Below are 18849 nucleotides of genomic sequence, written 5' to 3'. Positions count from 1 at the left end.
GTCTTGGTTGGTAACTCCAGGATAATTGGAGGCTTGTTTGTCTCTCATGGACGATGGAGCACGTTTCTCTGTCTGATGTAATCCAATAAAAAGTTAATAGGATTTTATGAAAGTGCTTGCATGCAGCTCTGATATCGCAAACTGACCGCGCAATATTGTGCATTACACAATGTGATTTAATGAGATTTAGTTAAGGCTCAGTTTTTATGCTTCATTCTTTGACATATAAATCTTTTCTGATCTACCAAAGACTATTCAAACTGATAACATTCGTGCAACAATATGCCCCCAATATCCTTGTTTCTTAATGTATCCCATGGACTTTGAATTTGTGGACGAGCCTGGGTGGAGAGGACTTCCTTCTGGTCACGAGACAAAAAAAGTCCACTGAAAACGTAAGACTAGACAAGATTTGAATGATGAAATCGTGTTCTAAAATTGCGCCTTTTTAGACTACCGAATGGTTTACTTGGAAGGAGGAGGGCAGTGAACTGGGAGAGGGTCATCGGGGGAGCTGTGTAAGAATGTGTTACCAGTTTTGATAGGCTAGGGTAGATTAGAGTGCATACATACAGGAGACAGGTACAGTTAGTATCATCCTTCATAAATAACCAAACTGGTGAGCTTTGGGTTCTCTTTCATTCAGGATCACCCCTTCCATGTCGGTGTTTGTACGTGTAAAATTTATGCAGAATAATTGTACACTCGTCTCAGGTACTGCAGCTGTAGCATTGCTAATTGAGCCACGTTCTCTAAGGCCTTGTTTGCACATTTGAGAACGCAAGGACAATCAGGATCTTGCTGTCCCTCTGGCAGGTGATCAAGCTGACCCCGGACGCGTCCACAAATTTTAAATGGGTGGTGGATCAGCGTCAATAAAGGAATGGTCATTGTTTAAGATAAGTCCAACATTCCGAGTCCAAGTCCAAGTCCAAGATCCGGGTCACTCCAAGATTAATGTATGTCGTCCAGTTAAAAGAGTTGTTGACAATTGACAATTCATAATCATGATCGTTAAATATGAATATAAGAGACTGACTTCGGTCAGCTTGCGGCTTTGATAAGCCAATGAGGCTCCTTCGCGAGTTCCTGCTTGCAGGAGGATCTAAAATACAAATTACATACATTATGTAGTTATAGTATTTAAGTACACCTTTCCTCTACTCTCGTGGATCTTGGTGTATTCAGTAATAACAAGGGTAAGATACAACTGAAGATCTCCAGAAGCATGATCCGCCTCGCATTCCCAAATGTGAACGAGTTATTTAGCTGAAGAGCTAATAGAAGCCTTCAGTGAAGTCTTTAAACTACAGTACCATAACAACATTAAAACCGCTGTATACTATATATTCCCCTACCAGGCAGCACTGCAACTGGCGAGGCAATGTAGTTGTCAAAAACATGAAATATTGACAAGTGCGAACAAGTCTATAAACTCTTGATTAGATCAAGGATTCAAAACAGTCCCCGAAGTAAATCGGGGATTTCCTGTTTCCCTTTGCAAGGTCACATGGCAATTTGGCAAGCCACGATCGCTAGCAAAGAAAGGACAAGCATTTCATGCAATTTGTTTCAGTAAGCTCGTGTAAAAGGCTCCCCGGTTCAACCTAAGATGGGTTCGACGACGTTGTGTGACAAATGGGACCGGCCGAGACCTGGGAAAGATTCCCGCTGTGGATGAATCATTCCTTAATTCTATTCATGCCCGTGTATGCTCCCATCGGTAACATCTTCCTGTCTTCACAACGTGGCATCACATGTGATCAATGTGTAGTCACTGTTGCTCACATGTCATAACATGTGTGTGTTACTTAATTTCACCTACCATAACCCGGTGGTACTTTCAGCTACTTCTGTGCACCTTGCAAGCCATCTGTCCTAAAATCGACATAGATTTGTCAAATTAAATTTCTCTTTGTCAGTGCTCTCATAGGACAAATATTAGTCATATATCCAAATCTGATGATTTGCCCACAAAATGACTCTTTCTTGTTTTTCTCATCTACTCCTTCAGCATCAACAGGTTTGATTGGAATATTTTGTTGATGTCGAATTAAATTTGCATTCATCAGTTTTCAGACTCTCATGAGAGGAATGAGTCTTTCTCACATGTATGTGAACGTTTAAGGTTCTTGATTGGAAGAAACAGTCACACGTGAAAGAAATTGGCGTACGTTGAATAAAGTTGACATATATATGTCCGTTTCTTGCATTCTGATTGGGTGGAAGTAATGAAGCTGTAACATAACATAGCAAAGGTACACAGAATGACTTGAACATTAATAAACCATCCACATGGTGCCAAATAAACACTAAATTAGCTAAAGTAAAGGGAAGGTTTTGCTGGAAGCACAGAATTAAAATCTGCATTTCACATACTGTAATAATTTGTGTTAAATAAGCACACACACACAACACTAAGTAATCTTTCAGACATTTGGGTATATGTGTTTGAGGTAGTATTGGCCCTAGACTGTGGATGAATCAGTTAAAGGCATTGAAGACTCGCCCCAAACCGTGTGCTGCGCTCTGAAAAAGTTAACTTTCCGTTACATGCAAGTGAAGTTTTGTTTGTGTCGCTCCAAAATGCAGACAGTAATGAAATGTGATACCTTGTAATCTTTAGCTGGACCTGAGATGTCCATCACTGTATCGTTTGTTCACTGTGCTGTGGGTATTGACCACAGTTGTATGTACTGACTGTACACTCTAGAGTGTCTAATTACCGACGGTAGCAAGCTGTGTATGTATTTTCTGGGATCGTTGTTGTCAATTTAGCCTTTAAAGGAGCAGTCCAGAGATGCAAACTTATTTTAAAGGTGAAGATCATGAAAATCAGAATAGCTTTAGAGACATTCCCAGCACATAAATGTTTCTTTTTCCTTGGTATGTAACATTTGGTGACTAAAGCCTATATTCATCCACTAGAAGCAGTGAGCAATGATTTCTTAAGAGTAAAACATTCATGTATTGAAGTAAATTGATCAGTTCCTGTTTGCTTATTTTGTTGACAAGATCAAATGGTAATCCATGCTTGCTATGAAAGCGGTCCTCCAGACATTTGTCTGAGTCAGCTCGTAAATACACATCAAAACTACTGTAGGAAAGGCTGGACGACCTGGATGTGACGAATGCGATGGATGGGGGACCTGGAAGGCAGTCCCAACCATAGATGAATCAGTTTTCAATTACTTCCTATGTATTCTCCCTATTGGTAGTTTGTATGTCCTCCAGTAATTTACAATGTTCATTGGGCGAGTGCATTGCTTAATGTGTCATCACATGAGTGAGTGCATGTTTTAATGTGTCATCACATGAGTTAGTGCAGGGTTTAATGTGTAATCACATGAGTGAATGCATGGTTAAATGTGTCATCACATGAGTGAGTGCATTGTTTAATGTGTCATCACATGAGTGATTGCATGGTTTAATGTGTCATCACATGAGTGAGTGCAGGGTTTAATGTGGCATCACATGAGTGAGTGCATGGTTTAATGTGTCATCACATGAGTGAGTGCAAGGTTTAATGTGGCATCACATGAGTGAGTGCATTGTTCAATGTATCATCACATGAGTGAGTGCATGGTTTAATGTGGCATCACATGAGTGAGTACATTGTTAATGTGTCATCACATGAGTGATTGCATGGTTTAATATGTCATCACATGAGTGAGTGCAAGGTTTAATGTGGCATCACATGAGTGAGTGCATTGTTCAATGTGTCATCACATGAGTCAGTGCAAGGTTTAATGTGGCATCACATGAGTGAGTGCATTGTTCAATGTGTCATCACATGATTGATTGCATGGTTTAATGTGGCATCACATGGGCGAGTGCATTGCTTATTGTGGCATCACATGAGTGATTGCATGGTTTAATGTGTCATCACATGAGTGAGTGTATGGTTTCATGTGTCATCAAATGATTGAGTACATGGTTTAATACTTTCCAACAGGTGTTACTTGTAGTGTTAAAGCTGTGTATGAATATAGGAGCTGGGTGCAGGTCTACCCTGGGGGCCTTGATGGTGATAAAAATACCTCTGGTTGTTTCAACACTGTCTTGGCATTTGTAAAGTTTTATGAGTACTCTATTGCCACCATGCATCCTCTGTGTTTGTATTCACTTTTCAAATGAAAACTAGGTGTAATCATCAGACAAACCTAATACTAATAATTACCACTGTACAATGGCAATGAGGATTCCAAACAATAAAATAAAATAATAATAACAAATATTGAGCTACAATTTCCTTGTATGTCAACTAGGTCATATGGAGATTGATGCTATGATTGCTATAAGATCTTTCGGGGGTTCTTCCAGCTGTTTGTTCCCCATCTTTATGCTGTAGGGGATTCTAAATATCTTCAGACCATATCTGCTAACATGCGTGTTCATGGTCCCTTGTCACAAAATGGGGTCATTTTCTAGTTTCACTGACGAACAGGTAGCTCTCGTAGTATTAAAGCTATGCTCCTTGATGGTGATATGAACGGGTGCTTGGTGTTAACATGCTTACACGATGTGTTAATTCTTCATTTTCTTGGCATCGGAAATATTGTCCAAGAAATGGAAAATCAGTAATTAAATGCACGGTTTGTTCTGTGTATTTGGCCATACTAGGAGCGGGATAAAACAAGTTGTGAATTTATTGCCGACCGTTAACGTGTTCATGGAAGGGATTCAGGTTTGTGCATTGTCAGGGACAAAAATTGTCATCCTCAAAATTAAGTCTCCATCTCTGAGTAGAACAAAACTGGGTAGATCTTCCTCCTCTATGAGAGATATTCTCCACTTCTCCTCAACAAATCATCTCCCGCAGCCACCTTGCCTCGTCTCGTGGTCTTTCATGAGCTCCTAAGAAGTGGTTTTGAGATAGTCGTTCACCTTTGGACGCAGCTCTTCAATTGCCTCGGGCAAACTCTGGCGATTCTGATCCCGTAACTATATATGCACCGGTCCGCCAATTCCAATGAACTCCAGATCCGGTTTAAAGTCTCTGTCCTTGCAGTTTCAATGGTTTCTCCCTATAACTGACCGCCTTGATTGATTCATATACATTTGACATTCCAATTCCTGTATCGTAGGCCCAATGGTGCAGCAGATAGCTATATCAGGCCCAATCTACGTAGATCCGTCTGTTTCTATAAGCTCTCGTTTATAAGGACAGTAACCAAGGCTCTACTGTTAAGAATCTAAGGTATATTATCTCTAGTGGTTGTCCAATGTGGTTACCGTAGTCACCAACAACGGTGAACTGACCATAAATGGCTACTTCTGCATAGTGATTCCAAATGGCGACACTTGTCCCTTAAAATTACAAGTGGTACATTAGGCGCCTCGCTAAAAACCATGCAGTACCTGTGGCCACCACCACCACTGCACCAAGAGGGAATCTGAGCAGCTTCTGCACCTCAGATGGACAGGACAAGTAATTTAGACAATTGATGGATGGAGCAATTATTGTCCAATTTAGTTGTCTGTCCAACTGTCTCTCTTCACATGTTCTCAGTTTGTTTTGGCTTCAGTTTATAGCCTCGAAATAATCCCTGCTACCTGAACATCAGACCCTCTAACTTTCTTACATCAAAATGTCGTGAGAATTTCTGACCGGTTTGACAAATTTTGTGTCAGTATACAATATACATCCATATCATCTCCTCAAAAATTCCGATCGTTTGAATGTTATTATGGTACAGGGGTTACTCGAAGTTTGCAATCTGTAGTTATGCCCATATGAAGTATTTCTTACTTACCCTGCATAATTTATTTCACCTGTATTCAATTTTGACAGCAAATATATACATGTGCCAAAGTTGTTAATAGTTCTGAGATATTTTGGGGTTGTGTTTTACGACTGTCGGCCAGAATCTGTTGGCCTGAAACTTTCTTTATGGACCACATACACGTCCACAGGTCATTTTTAAACGGTATGCAAGAGAGAGGATGAGACTAATTAAAGCCAATAGAATGGCACAGGAAGACTCTTATTACACAACTCATTGAATAGATTGTCTGTACGGCTCTACCATCCATTTTCTACTTGTCAAATTAAAGACTGTGTGACTATCATATAAAGACCCACTTTGCCAGCTGATATATTTGGCTCATCTGAGGGGGAAAAAAAATAAAAATAACTTGAGTAACTTTTCTGTCTGGAAAGTGGTTACGATCTGTGCTATAAAGTGCTATGCAGTTCAGGATGGGCTGTAGCTGCAAGCGGAGTGTAAATTCATATACTTAGGACTTGTGGATAATACTAACACGGGGATCCGTCTCACACACTGCTGTATTTCGGGGTCGTTTTCCAACTGGAAGAATTATCCTGGACTTTGGAATTTTGTAAAGATAGTCGTATTAGTTTGGAAAGTTAAAGATTCACCCAGATTTACCCAACTCAGATAGATAAATAGTTCTGTTTCATCTTAGTATAGAGAGAAGACATATATCAAAATTTCAAAGTTTTATAAAAAGAGAGGTATTTATGAAAGTGTTTCCCATGTACTGGTAAAGTTTCTGCCGGCCTCCTGCTGTTTTGCCATCTGATTCACTACACGATTAACATATATTTTGGAAAATGGAACTTCTCAAGTCACACACTGGCCACATCCACAAGGAGGACATTTTAAAAGCTTTAGCAAAGACTAAGAAATCTGCCCATACGAAAATGGTGAAGCTTCTGGATTGGTCCCCTACTCACCAGAAAATTGAAAACTGTCAATTTAATTTTGAGCCGGATTCGACCGAGGGCAAAGATGATCTACCCAAGAGCACACTGCCACCAGTTCAGGTTTACCCGTTTCGGAAAGTCGGTAGGATGAAAAAATTAGAAAATGTTGCGGAGGAGATGGAGACTAAAGATGAAGACGACTCCAGGTCTGATCTTGATCCGGATGAGGCGGATCAGAGCCAGGAGTGCGTCAGTGAAAAATTCCGTCCTCGTAGGAGTAATTCTTGTCCTCTAAAACGAAGGAAACCCGTAAGTCATGGATTGTCTTCCTTGTGTTTACATGTGTATTGTGTGTTATATGTATAAATGTAGGCCTATATCGTGGTGCATATATTTACTACGGTCCTCGCTTACCTGTCTCCCCACAACCTTAGCACTCTCATCCTACCTTGCCTAGAATTAACTGGTAACCTATTTTAAGCAATGTGCAATGCCCTTCTTATTCTACCACCAAAAGTGTCTACATCATTCATTTTTGGGTGGATTATTTTTCGACTTTTTCTCCATGTATTTAATGTATGAACCTTAGCTATATGTAGCATACCTGCAGGTACCTCACCTGTCATACACATATGTAGCATATCTGCAGGTACCTCACCTGTCATACACATATGTAGCATACCTGCAGTTACAGTATACCTCACCTGTCATACACATATGTATGTAGGGTAGCTGCAGGTACTGTACCTCACCTGTCATACTGTACACATATGTAGCATACCTGCAGGTACCTCACCTGTCATACTGTACACATATGTAGCATACCTGCAGGTACCTCACCTGTCATACTGTACACATATGAAGCATATCTGCAGGTACCTCAACGGTCATACACATATGTAGCATATCTGCAGGTACCTCACCTGTCATAATATGGGTCATTCCATATCAAATCACCAAATTTGGGAGTATGTTGTAGTTTGACCTCTTTAAAAAATTACCAAAATTTATTGTATGCTTCAAACACCATAAAATAAGCATATTCTGAAAATTTCAGTTCAAAATTAGCTGATTTATCACACTTTGAAATTCCGCAATTTGTCGCCATGACCGTGGCATTTTGGCATATTCTCACAGTGTGTACAGCACATGTGTAGTGTGTGAGTGCGTGTACATGCAAAGTGTGTATTAGTGCTAGGTTATAAACATAATCTTGTGAAACTCATTGTCCTTATCCAAATGGATTTCAACTGAACATGAAAGTAGCCCAGCCATTTTCACTATGGTACAGGAAATTAAGCACATTAAGTTATTCATAGTAGTTAAGTATCCTCTAAGGGTAAAAGTGCATCCATCAAAGAGACAGCTTGAGATGATACTACAATAGCACTTGAGTTGTATGCAAGGCTAAACAGTTGCTTTTGAAAGGTGAATCTGGAGAGCTTATGTTTTGTTGGTTCTTCCTGGTTTTCCGCCTTCCTCAATTTATGAATGGGTTAAGAAAAATTGAAAGATGTAAACTGACTTATCTGTGTATCTGGTGCTTTTGTTAATGTTTAACAATTAATTTGAACTGTTAGTTGAAGTGAACCTTTTCATTAACATCTACTGTATTGATTTCTGTACTCATTAAATCCTTCTCAGCAAGCAAAGCCTGTCTCTTTAAGTGAACGTGGAGAAAACATATTTTCAATGTTGGGCTGTACATTGTGTGGTTTATATACAACTTTGTGAACAGTTTCTTTTTGTATGTACTGTACTTTGAAGACTTTCACACATGTTCTGCACATTTGAATTAATCATGTATAAGTACATATACAGTATTGATTGACATTCATGATAATTAGTAGTCTTCAATTAATTAAGTGAATTAAACCAGAGGCAGAGAGTACGTTGCAAATAATATTTGTTTGTATGACATCGAAAGCCGCATACCTGCAGGTACTGTACCTCACTTATCATACAAATACATGTAAAGAATACCTGCAGGTACCTCACCTGACACTTGTCATACACATATATAGCATACCTGCAGATACCTCACCTACCATATATATATGTACAGGGTACCTACAGGTATATACCTACCTTTTATACACGTAGTTTCTCTGCAGGTACCTCACCTGTCATACACATAGGTAGCATACCTGCAGATACCTCATCTATGCTACACATACATGTATTTGGTACATGCTGGTACCTCACCTAACATGTTCAGGGTACCTATAGGTACCTCACCTGCCATACACATATGTATAGTTTATCTGCAGGTACCTACCTGTCATGTATACATAGTTTCTCTGCAGGTACCTCACACATATGTAGCATACCTGCAGATACCTCATCTATCATACTGTACATATATGTATAGGGTACCTGCAGGTACCCCTCCGATCATGTCTGTGCAGTAACTCGCTGCTTATTCATAAACCATTGGAGTGAATCAATTAGCCTACAGGTGCACAGTTAATTGACTTGCATGCCCATATCATACAGTTCAGTATCAGATTGCACAGGGTCTCACAGAGATCGTGGGAGGGGGAGGATTCATGGGATATTGTCTTAGAACTTACTATAGCTAAAATTGGATTCATGGGAAATACAACACAGTTCATTAGCCACCTCAATATCTGGGAGGTTTTACTGAGCAAGAGAGAGAAATTATACATCTCCCAGAGTTACAGCTGACTAATAAATTTAGCTGTTTTTCTTTATGTATTGATCAGCCAGCAGCTTCTTTCAATCTCCTGTTCAGGTGTCTGCACGAGATATACATGTCATTTCCAAGTTTATGAGGTTGAATTTCCTTGATATCCTGTCTTAAGAGTTAGAGAACTTACTGATTGACTAATCAGAGGTAGTAATTGCTCAGGTTGCTACCAGTCAATTCATGAGCACACGCAATTATGGAGTAGCTGGCAGCATATATGTGTGTACATACAACTTATATTTCCGACGGAACAGCGTCTTGTGATATCCCTCGTGATATCCCTCTGATATGAGTTAAGGTTTTCCGTGACGAGGAAATGTCCCATTTCAGATTATCAATGGAGGCAAGGAGGATAGAAAAGAAGATAGTGTGACTATAAGCTTAGTTCATGTGTGTTCTTTATGCTAACACTAGAATGTATTCATGTTAAGTCTGTACAGCATTATTACATTTATTTCTCACCTAAGTTCAATAAGTTGTCATCAGAAGACAGTGCAGATATATTGCTGAAGGATATAGTGGATTATAGAGGATAGAGGACTATAGGGGACTATAGGAGACTATAGAGGACCATAGGGGACTATAGATGCCTATAGAAGACTATAGAGGATTATAGAGGACTATAGAGGACTATAGAGGATAGAGGACTATAGTCTCCTATAGAGAATAGGGGGACTATAGGGGACTATAGAGGACTATAGGGGATTATAGAGGCCTATAGAGGACTATAGAGGACTATAGAGGACTAAAGAGGACTATAGAGGACTATAGGGGACTATAGAGGACTATAGAGGACTATAGGGGACTTTAGAGGCCTATAGAGGCCTATAGAGGCCTATAGAGGCTTATAGAGGACTATAGGAGAGTATAGGAGACTATAGAGGACTATAGGGGACTATATAGAGGCTTATAGGGGACTATAGGGGACTATAGAGGCTCTTCATTTTCTGGATGTCATGATAATATATAACTTAGTTCTAATGAAAAAAAAAACATTTGGTACCATAACTGCAGGTGAAGGGTAGGTTAACATGGGAGGGGGAGGGGGCAGGGGTAGGGTAGCAATAATACACCACATTTTTGTTACTAATATAGTGTCAGGTTTTTCAAGCTTCCCTTTCTGCAGCAGTCATGTGTTTCTCCTCATTCCATTCACATCACATTCATATAATACCAGCTGGATAAATTCTCGCATGCTGGAAGCTTGAACAATGAGTCTAGGCGATCTCAACTGACGTCACTGTAGAAGGTATCAGCATAACTCGGTTTGCTCAAGGTTGACGTTTACGTGATGTGCAAACATTTCAAAGGGGTCAAGTTCTATTTGCAGGAATCGAGGAGTTCACGTATTGCTCGTCAGTTCTGTGAGCCGTGCGCGGAATAATTTTATCTTTTATCTCTAGCAGGGCAGTCATGTCGGTTGCAAGTATAATTTACATTGAGAGATATATATTGTTTTGCTCAAAAGCAAAAAAAAAGTGGACAATTTTTGATAAATGTCGATTTGGCAAAAAATCATCGTGAAGTCACATATTTCAGCTGCATGTGCTGGATAAAGTTATATACAATTCCTCTAATTGAATCATTTTATCCAGTATCTCATCACTAAATGCTACGCAAACTTGGCGAATTACATATTCAGGTGCAAAGATAATAGCAGTTTTTGTAAACGGGAACCATGTAGTATTATTTTTGAAAGAGAAAGTCTACATCACCAAATTTGACGACTAACATTAATCCCTGCATCTAAACCTCTTCAACTCTTCGTGTTTTAGCATTAAGTCCCCACCCTTCCCCCTTCTCAGGACTGTAAATTTTATTATGGTAAATATTTTCCTAAGTTACATTGTTTGCAAGTATATGCTAGATTTGGGTTCAAAAGCATGAAGAAATTAATGTCATTTAGAAAGAAGAAAATGAAGCTAAAGAAGAAAACACCAATGATGAAAGATAAAGAATAGAAACAGAGAAGAAAAGGGACTTCTTTTTGAGAAAAACCAAATGTTGTTTCAGGCAAATGTCCCGATATGTACAGTATGATGAAATGGCCAGAAATGTGCTCAATGCAATCACTAAATGGCTCTGTGTACTATAATTGAACCCTTTCCATCCTATCCTCCCCCCCCCTCTCCACCACCATAAATTTGGCCTTGAGTTCAATTACTCCTTTAGTTGTAGGATATACTGTATATCACAAACAAAAACTGCTTGAATTTCTCTTTGCAAAGTTCAAATGTGAGTTGTCTAATTATGTTATCATACCACTGACCAAATATTACTAATGTTTGAATTCTCATTTTAATTTTAGACTTTTCATAATGCCAAGAATGTCTTTCCCGAGTTTATTCCTTTCTATGTATAAACCTGCATGCATGGACAATCAGTTTATAAACGGGGGTTTTAACCTTCAAACGGTAAATACCTGACAGGGCTATCATTCCAGCACAGTGTGATCACATTACATTTTATATCTTAACTATTGTCAATGCAGAAAGCGGTAACCTGAACATGCTCGCTTTTCCTGCCGAGAGTTTTATTGCTGGTTTTGTCCCCGGGAGCTGCCACTTTTATTACATGGTTCAGAGTCTTGTAGCCTAGATGGTGTGAGGCATGTGAGGCAATTGGATGTCTCCACACTGGCTTGTCAAAGTTACAGGTGTAGCTATGTGGATGTTTCGTGCACTAATTATCACGACCACTCTGTGCTCATGGTGGCCCTGTTTCGTGTGTGTACCAAGAAAATTGAATTAACTTGTGAAGGTGATGGGAAGGCACCTGAAGGATGAGGGGGTGGCATTCTGGAGGGCGAGGGGAAGGAACTTGGAGGGCGAGGGGAGGGAATGAACTTGGAGGGCGAGGGGAGGGAACTTGGAGGGCGAGGGAACTTGGAGGGCGAGGGGAGGGAACTTGGAGGGTGAGTGGAGGGAACTTGGAGGGCAAAGGTAGGTTATGGGTGGATGGAGGGTGATAGTACTGTATGTAATTATGTAATTATAAACTCCTCCAAGGAAAATAGACCTTGGATTTAAATCATGATCATGCAGTCATTATCCTAAGCACACACAAACTGCCTGGTTGTCCAATTATCATGCACGTTGGAGTTGAGCCGGAACGCATTAAGTTGGATGGTGGGCAACCAGAACTTCCAAAAACTTTCTCCTCCCCTCCCCCACCCCTCCCCCTTTACGTTGTCATATACAAACCACACATCCTTATCTCTATATCCACTTGATCCCTAAACTCTTACAGTGGTATCACTATATGACAGACTGGTCATCTTAGCATTGATATAGTTGCTAAATCCTCAGAGATTTGATAAGTACATTTTTATAGACCTTGTCTCTATAATTGTCACTGTGTACAACCCAGCTCTCCCAATACAAATCCTTCACTGCCTGTACTATAGCTGAGCACCCCATCTTACCTTGATTTGCATCTCTCCCATGGAGAGTAATAGGGAGAGGAAGAACTGTCCACCCATTTTAAAGAAGAACGATAGTGACAGAAAAAAAATCTCTCATTTTCATATATAATGTAGTTTGTAAGTTACCAAGCAACATATTTTTTTAATTTTCCAAATAGCACACCGAAAAGTTATAAAAAAGGGAATTAAAACATCGTTTTTTCGCCTCCGTAATTTGGGAATTTGCAAACACTGCAACGACCTTGAACAGCCCTCAGGTCAGTGAATGACGTCACTGTGATGATCTTTTTCTGTTGTGAACTGTTCAGTACGGAGCTGTGCGTGCATTTCGTGTCAGCATAACTGTTATTTTCCGGCGTAATGTTCAAGATATAAATAGATAATTGTTTCTTGATTTCTTCACCACGTGTTTACAAGGTTTTTTTTACGAAATTTGCGGCGATATCGCAACGATTTCCCAATATCTGAAGAGGTAACTCGCAAGCTGACCCAAAGTAACGTAAATCTCAAGATCACGTTTTTGGCGGGTTTTATACAGAGTGATGTATGAATGTGCTCACTTACCAGTCAAACTGGCACAATAACAATAGTGATGATAGTCTCAAACGTAGATTAGTATAACATCCGAAAGAAAATCCAAAGTTCTAAACAAAGTAGATTCGCTTGTATGCACTAGGCCTACTGTAAAACATAAACGTTCCTTGTTCCGTGCGTCATGAAATCCAACAGAAAGGTTTCATTGAGCTTGAAATACAACTGCATTTGAACTCAATCGAGTTGTTAGTCTAGCTCGAACAATTTTCTCACTACATGCAATGCCTATTGCGTTTATTCACATGCATGCCTCGTGGTTTGGGCTTCAGGAGGAATCGTATTCTAGCCCAACTTCACGTGTCGTAGGTCCGCAAACGGTACTTTCACACTGTGCAAACATAAGTGTGCTCTACCGTAAGTAATACTTACACGATGTTTTGTTTCGCTCGAGCATACACACATTTCCTATTCGTATTACATTTAAAGTGGTTTGGAGGGTATGTATGAACACATCTCTGCCCCCAAAAAACTCTGCCTATGCGACGTCCATGCCCCAATTGAAATTTGCACGTTGATTCTCTCCTCACATACCGTAGTCATTAGGTTGTTCACGTCTGACATGTCTTCCAGTTCCAACACTTACTGTTGCATTTATCGGGATATATATAAATAATGCGGCATAAAAGCATCAATCTTTCAAACTTTTATTACTTAAGTGACCTTGCCACACGCAAATTTCAATTGGGCCCGAGAAGCATCTTCTGTGAAGTGGGCAGAACAAACTTTCACATTCTTGCCATGAGAAACTCCTGGTGCGATGAAGTCTTTCCTGGTTCTCCTCACAAATCGTATCCAGAGTTTCCGATATCTCTCACTACTTTTTCTGCTTGGAAAATTGAGAAAACTTATTGTAGAGTCCACATTCGTTCTGTTGCATCCCCCCCCTACAACGCAATTTCTTGGATTTTGCTAGTGGTTTACGTTGTTTGTCAAGTCTAATATAGAGTAGGTTGCAACTCAACTTACACACTAAGTGCACACTGCTGAAGTACACTACGCCGAGCTCACGTTGTTATCATCATAATGACGTCACATGTCACTGTAGATCACGTGATCATCATATCGCTTTTCGCGAAAAGCCCAATTTTTGTTTAAAAATCAACGAGTTTAGGAATTTTTTTTAAGCCTTTCCCAACATCGGATTGACTTGAATTTTCACATGTGTAAAATGGAAACCAACTAGAATACTCTTGAATAAAATCGTATTTTTTCGTCGATGGTGAAAAATCACTATCGTTCATCTTTAAATGAAAAGGCTGTGTCTTTAGGGATTTGTTGATGCAGATCAAACTGCTATTGTCTGCCTGGTTTATAGGCAGTTTGAAGTTTCCTTCTTTCTTGTGAATTAGGATCACCTTGAATAATTTGAAGTGTATCTCAGTTGTGGTGGCCTCCAGCCCCTACTGACACAGAATTGATTGATCATGATGTAATAATGAAAGGGCAGTAATTTAAAGGGTGTTTCTTTGTGTAGGGAAAGTATCAGACTTTGATGTTTAAGTTTGGTGATTATGAATGTATGGGTTAGTTTCAGTAGAGGGTAATGTGTTTATTATGTGGATTAGACCCTTGCTGCACTGGCCACCGATGTTGTTTATATTTACCACAAATCAGTTATCCCCCCTCAATGGGATCACTGATCCCCTCAATGAGTTGCCACTCTCCTCACAGGGTCATTGACCCCCGTCAGTGGGTCAATGATTCCCTCAGTGATCCTTCACTCAGATATCCCCTTCAATTGATCACTGATCCACCTCAATGAGTTGTCACTCTCCTCACAGGGGCCATAGACCCCCTCAGTGGGTCAATGCTTCTCTCAATGATACACTGATCCCCACAGTTGGTCACTACTCAATCCCACAATGGTACACTGCATGATCCCCTTCCCTAAGTCACTGACCCCACGGTTCAGTTTACATTTTAAACTTGCTTCAAGTTCACTAAGGTACTGCTTCCATCATTCTGTGACATTGTTTGTAACGATATCCCTGCTAATATTGGGATTTGACCAGCCCACGAGTCACTCTCCAAAATGTCGAGCGTAGTGTATTTTCTATTCGCCAAAGCCACTGTAATATTCTACTCAACAATGGTGAGTTGGGGACCGTATATGTCGAGGCCTGCTGTACACACCATTCTACCATATGTACAGACTGTAACATTCATGCACTGTGCTCCCTACTGGCACTTTAAAGGTCACACACCCTCGTAAGTTTTTGGGCTTTTGCAGACTCGAATCGTTATGCATTGATGTGACTGTCCGAAAGTATGAAAGTGTACTACATGTACTGTATACTGTACAGTCGTGGTGTCAAGACCCGAATCTGGAGTCGGATTTCATTTAATGTTTAACATTGTTCCATACTTACCTATCTCCTCGCAACTAAACAACCCAAAGTGTCCTTAATTCTAAATTAGATCTTGAGTGAACTAAACTGATAACCTTCAAGTAGGCCTACAGTGCCATATATAGTTCTCCAGGCCTTATTGTGTAACACATGGAATAACATACTGTTCACAAATGGTGTGTCATATTTTTTGGGGGGAGGTGGGAGAGGGGAGGGGGAAGGTTGTTATGAATTTGGTTTCTCATGAAATACTGAAAACGTATGATGCATTTGTGTACAAAAACGTCTATGTGAACACCTTTACATATCTTCTGCAGCAGTGTTGGGTATAAACGGGCAAGTGATGAATTCTTTGTTGTATAAAACTTGCATATAATGTATACTGGAATGGTGGTGTTATCTCAGGATCTGATCCAGATCTTAAACATTTTCCAATTAATAACACCCACTAAAGTTCTACCCTCATATACATTATGCATTATGTATATGAGGGTAAGTGCGTGGTTTAACAAATTCCCAAAACAGGTGAGTGCGTTTGGGGATTATCTACTGTACATTGCCCCCCCCCCCCCCACCATACGTATTGTGGTGCATGTCTGTTTTCTCATTTCCAATATATGTGCTTATCCTACCATAAATAAGAGATAACCTAGCTATGCACTGTAATAACTAGGTTATCATTATATATCAGTACCATATATGGCAGGCCGCAGCGTGGTTTACAATTTCGGAGCTGATCAAGATCTGAACTGGCTGTAAACATCTTTGATATCTGGACCTAGTGTAGTAATAAATACCCCAGAGTTGCGCTGGATGGAGATGTCTTTCTTTCGCTCGAACAGTTATCAAGCTTGAACTTTTCACGTTTAAGAATTCACATAAACTGTATTTTTATTTGAAACTCATCATTGTGGGCTAGACTATGTTGACTATATCTCCACCAATGTGATTTATGTTGTCATTCTTAACCTGGCATTGATTACAAGAATTGATTATTATTTTATTGATCCATTCTGGCAGACAGCCATAATACCCTGTTTTATTCGGAATCATATCAGTTGATATTTAAGCAGCTACTGGATACCATCTAAACGTTGGTTTTCCAGAGTGAGAATTAATTCCTGCTGCTTTCCTAACTTTTTAAGGGAAGAGTAATTAGAGTGGTTCATATTTTCGTTACCTTTTTTAGATTTATGTACAATCAAGAGTACGTAGTCTTTCTATTGATTTTCTTCTTTAGTGCAAGTTTTCTTGCCAAGATATTCCATCGTGTTCTGGGATCAGAGTAATTCTTGTCTTTGTTGATTAAGGCAGTATGTATTATTTTGGTCAGTCAACTGTGCAAAATGTAATCTTTTTTCTGTATTCTTCTTTGTTTTTTGGGGATGGGAGAGGATGGAAGAGGGGCTTGGGGGGGGGGTGTCCTTCTACTAATCTCCTATTCTTTTCCTCTGTATGAAGTAGACAGAGGCTCTTTAGCTTCATTTATATATATACCTTATTCTGCGATTACGGCAGATATTAGAATATCTATAGCTTAGCTGTGAAATTCTCAACTTTCTGTAGGCATCCTTCAAATTATAATCCATTTCGTAAGCAGTAAAAGTAGGACGGCAAACCAGACTGACTAACAGGATGAATAAATTTGGGAGAGGTTGGCAGCCCTGAACCTCAACAAGGTTTTGTAACTTCAGAGCCTGGGAATTCATGTTTTTTTGTTGTTGGCATGGTTATCCTGAAAATGTTTCATCGAGAGAAAGTGCGAAGACTTGAAAGTTTATTCAGAATGTTCAAGATTTGGGTTAACTTTATTGATTCAATTAGTCGACCAAACATCAGTGTAGGCAAAACACTTGTGTCAAGATATTAGCTGTATATACTAGCTGTATATACTATTGCTGTATGCTAGCTGTATTTACTAGCTGTATATACTAGCTGTATATACTAGCTGTATACACTAGCTGTTTATAGCTGTATATAATAGCTGTATATGCTAGCTGTATTTAATAGCTACATACTAGCTGTATATACTAGCTGTATATACTAGCTGTATATACTAGCTGTTTATAGCTGTATATACTAGCTGTATATGCTAGCTGTATTTAATAGCTACATACTAGCTGTATATACTAGCTGTATATACTAGCTGTATATACTAGCTGTATATACTAGCTGTATATACTAGCTGTATATACTAGCTGTATATTCTAGCTGTATATACTAGCTGTATATACTAGCTGTATATACTAGCTGTATATACTAGCTGCATATAATAGCTGTCTATACTGTATATATACTAGCTGTATACTAGCTGTATATACAAGCTGTATATACTAGCTGTGTATATATATTAGGCGGAGTGTATAGCCTAGTGGTTAACGCCGGCGTCTCCCAGTCATGAGATCCCCGGTTCGATTCCCGGCGACAGCAAGGTGTGTCGTCTGGCAAGGGTGTTGTTCAATAAAAACTTCCCGACATGGACGTTAAATGGATGTGTGCCGAGAGATTGGCTTCGGTCAGCTTGCGAGTCTATAAGCCTCCATGGCTTCTTTCGCGAGTTCCTGCTTGTGGGAAGATCACATATACATACATACATACATACATACATACATATACTGGTGAAGGTAATATTGTATGAGTTTTATGTGTACATATGACACTTGAAAATCATTGCTATCCATCAATATAAGAGGGTCTCTGGGTTGGATGGGGGTGCAGGACGGAGGGAGTCGATGTCCCCCCTATTAATGCTGATAGTAAACCGGTGAAGGGTTCAAATTTTATGCAGCAGTTTTTGACAGCTCTGCATTTTGTCTCTCATACATGTGAAACACTACAGTTCACATGTAAAACTACATGATATATTTATACATGTCCCACTCGTATAGCCGTTTGATCGTTTCAACGAGCATTCTGCGATGCGATCATGGATGATCGATGAGCGTAATTTCCCTGATTATGTGGCGTGTCAAATTGTATGACTCAGAAGACATTTTATAAAAGGAGAATAAAAGTAAGCTTTGCTCGGAATCTAATATAACTTTGAAAGTCTGAAGCGATGCCACTGTTTGAAATTCATCTTACATGGATATTTATTCCATGT

General features: G+C 39.6%; 1 protein-coding gene across 2 annotated transcripts in view; it reads left to right on the top strand.

Annotated features, from left to right (window-relative positions):
* LOC139968498 (cGMP-inhibited 3',5'-cyclic phosphodiesterase 3A-like) overlaps positions 1 to 18849 on the top strand; it is a 131961-nt gene that overhangs the window by 50826 nt on the left and 62286 nt on the right. Inside the window, exon 1 of one of the 2 annotated variants that reach the window (XM_071972622.1) lies at positions 6521 to 6979. The exons of the other annotated variant lie outside the window; for it this stretch is intronic. Coding sequence (XP_071828723.1) covers positions 6578 to 6979 — 402 coding nt within the window. The 5' untranslated portion in view covers positions 6521 to 6577. Of the gene's footprint in view, positions 1 to 6520; positions 6980 to 18849 lie in introns of those variants that run through there. 2 annotated transcript variants of the gene reach the window in all.

This window comes from Apostichopus japonicus, chromosome 1 (assembly GCF_037975245.1).
Source record: "Apostichopus japonicus isolate 1M-3 chromosome 1, ASM3797524v1, whole genome shotgun sequence".
NCBI lineage: Eukaryota > Metazoa > Echinodermata > Holothuroidea > Aspidochirotida > Stichopodidae > Apostichopus > Apostichopus japonicus.
This window is presented reverse-complemented; position numbering and strand designations above follow the sequence as displayed.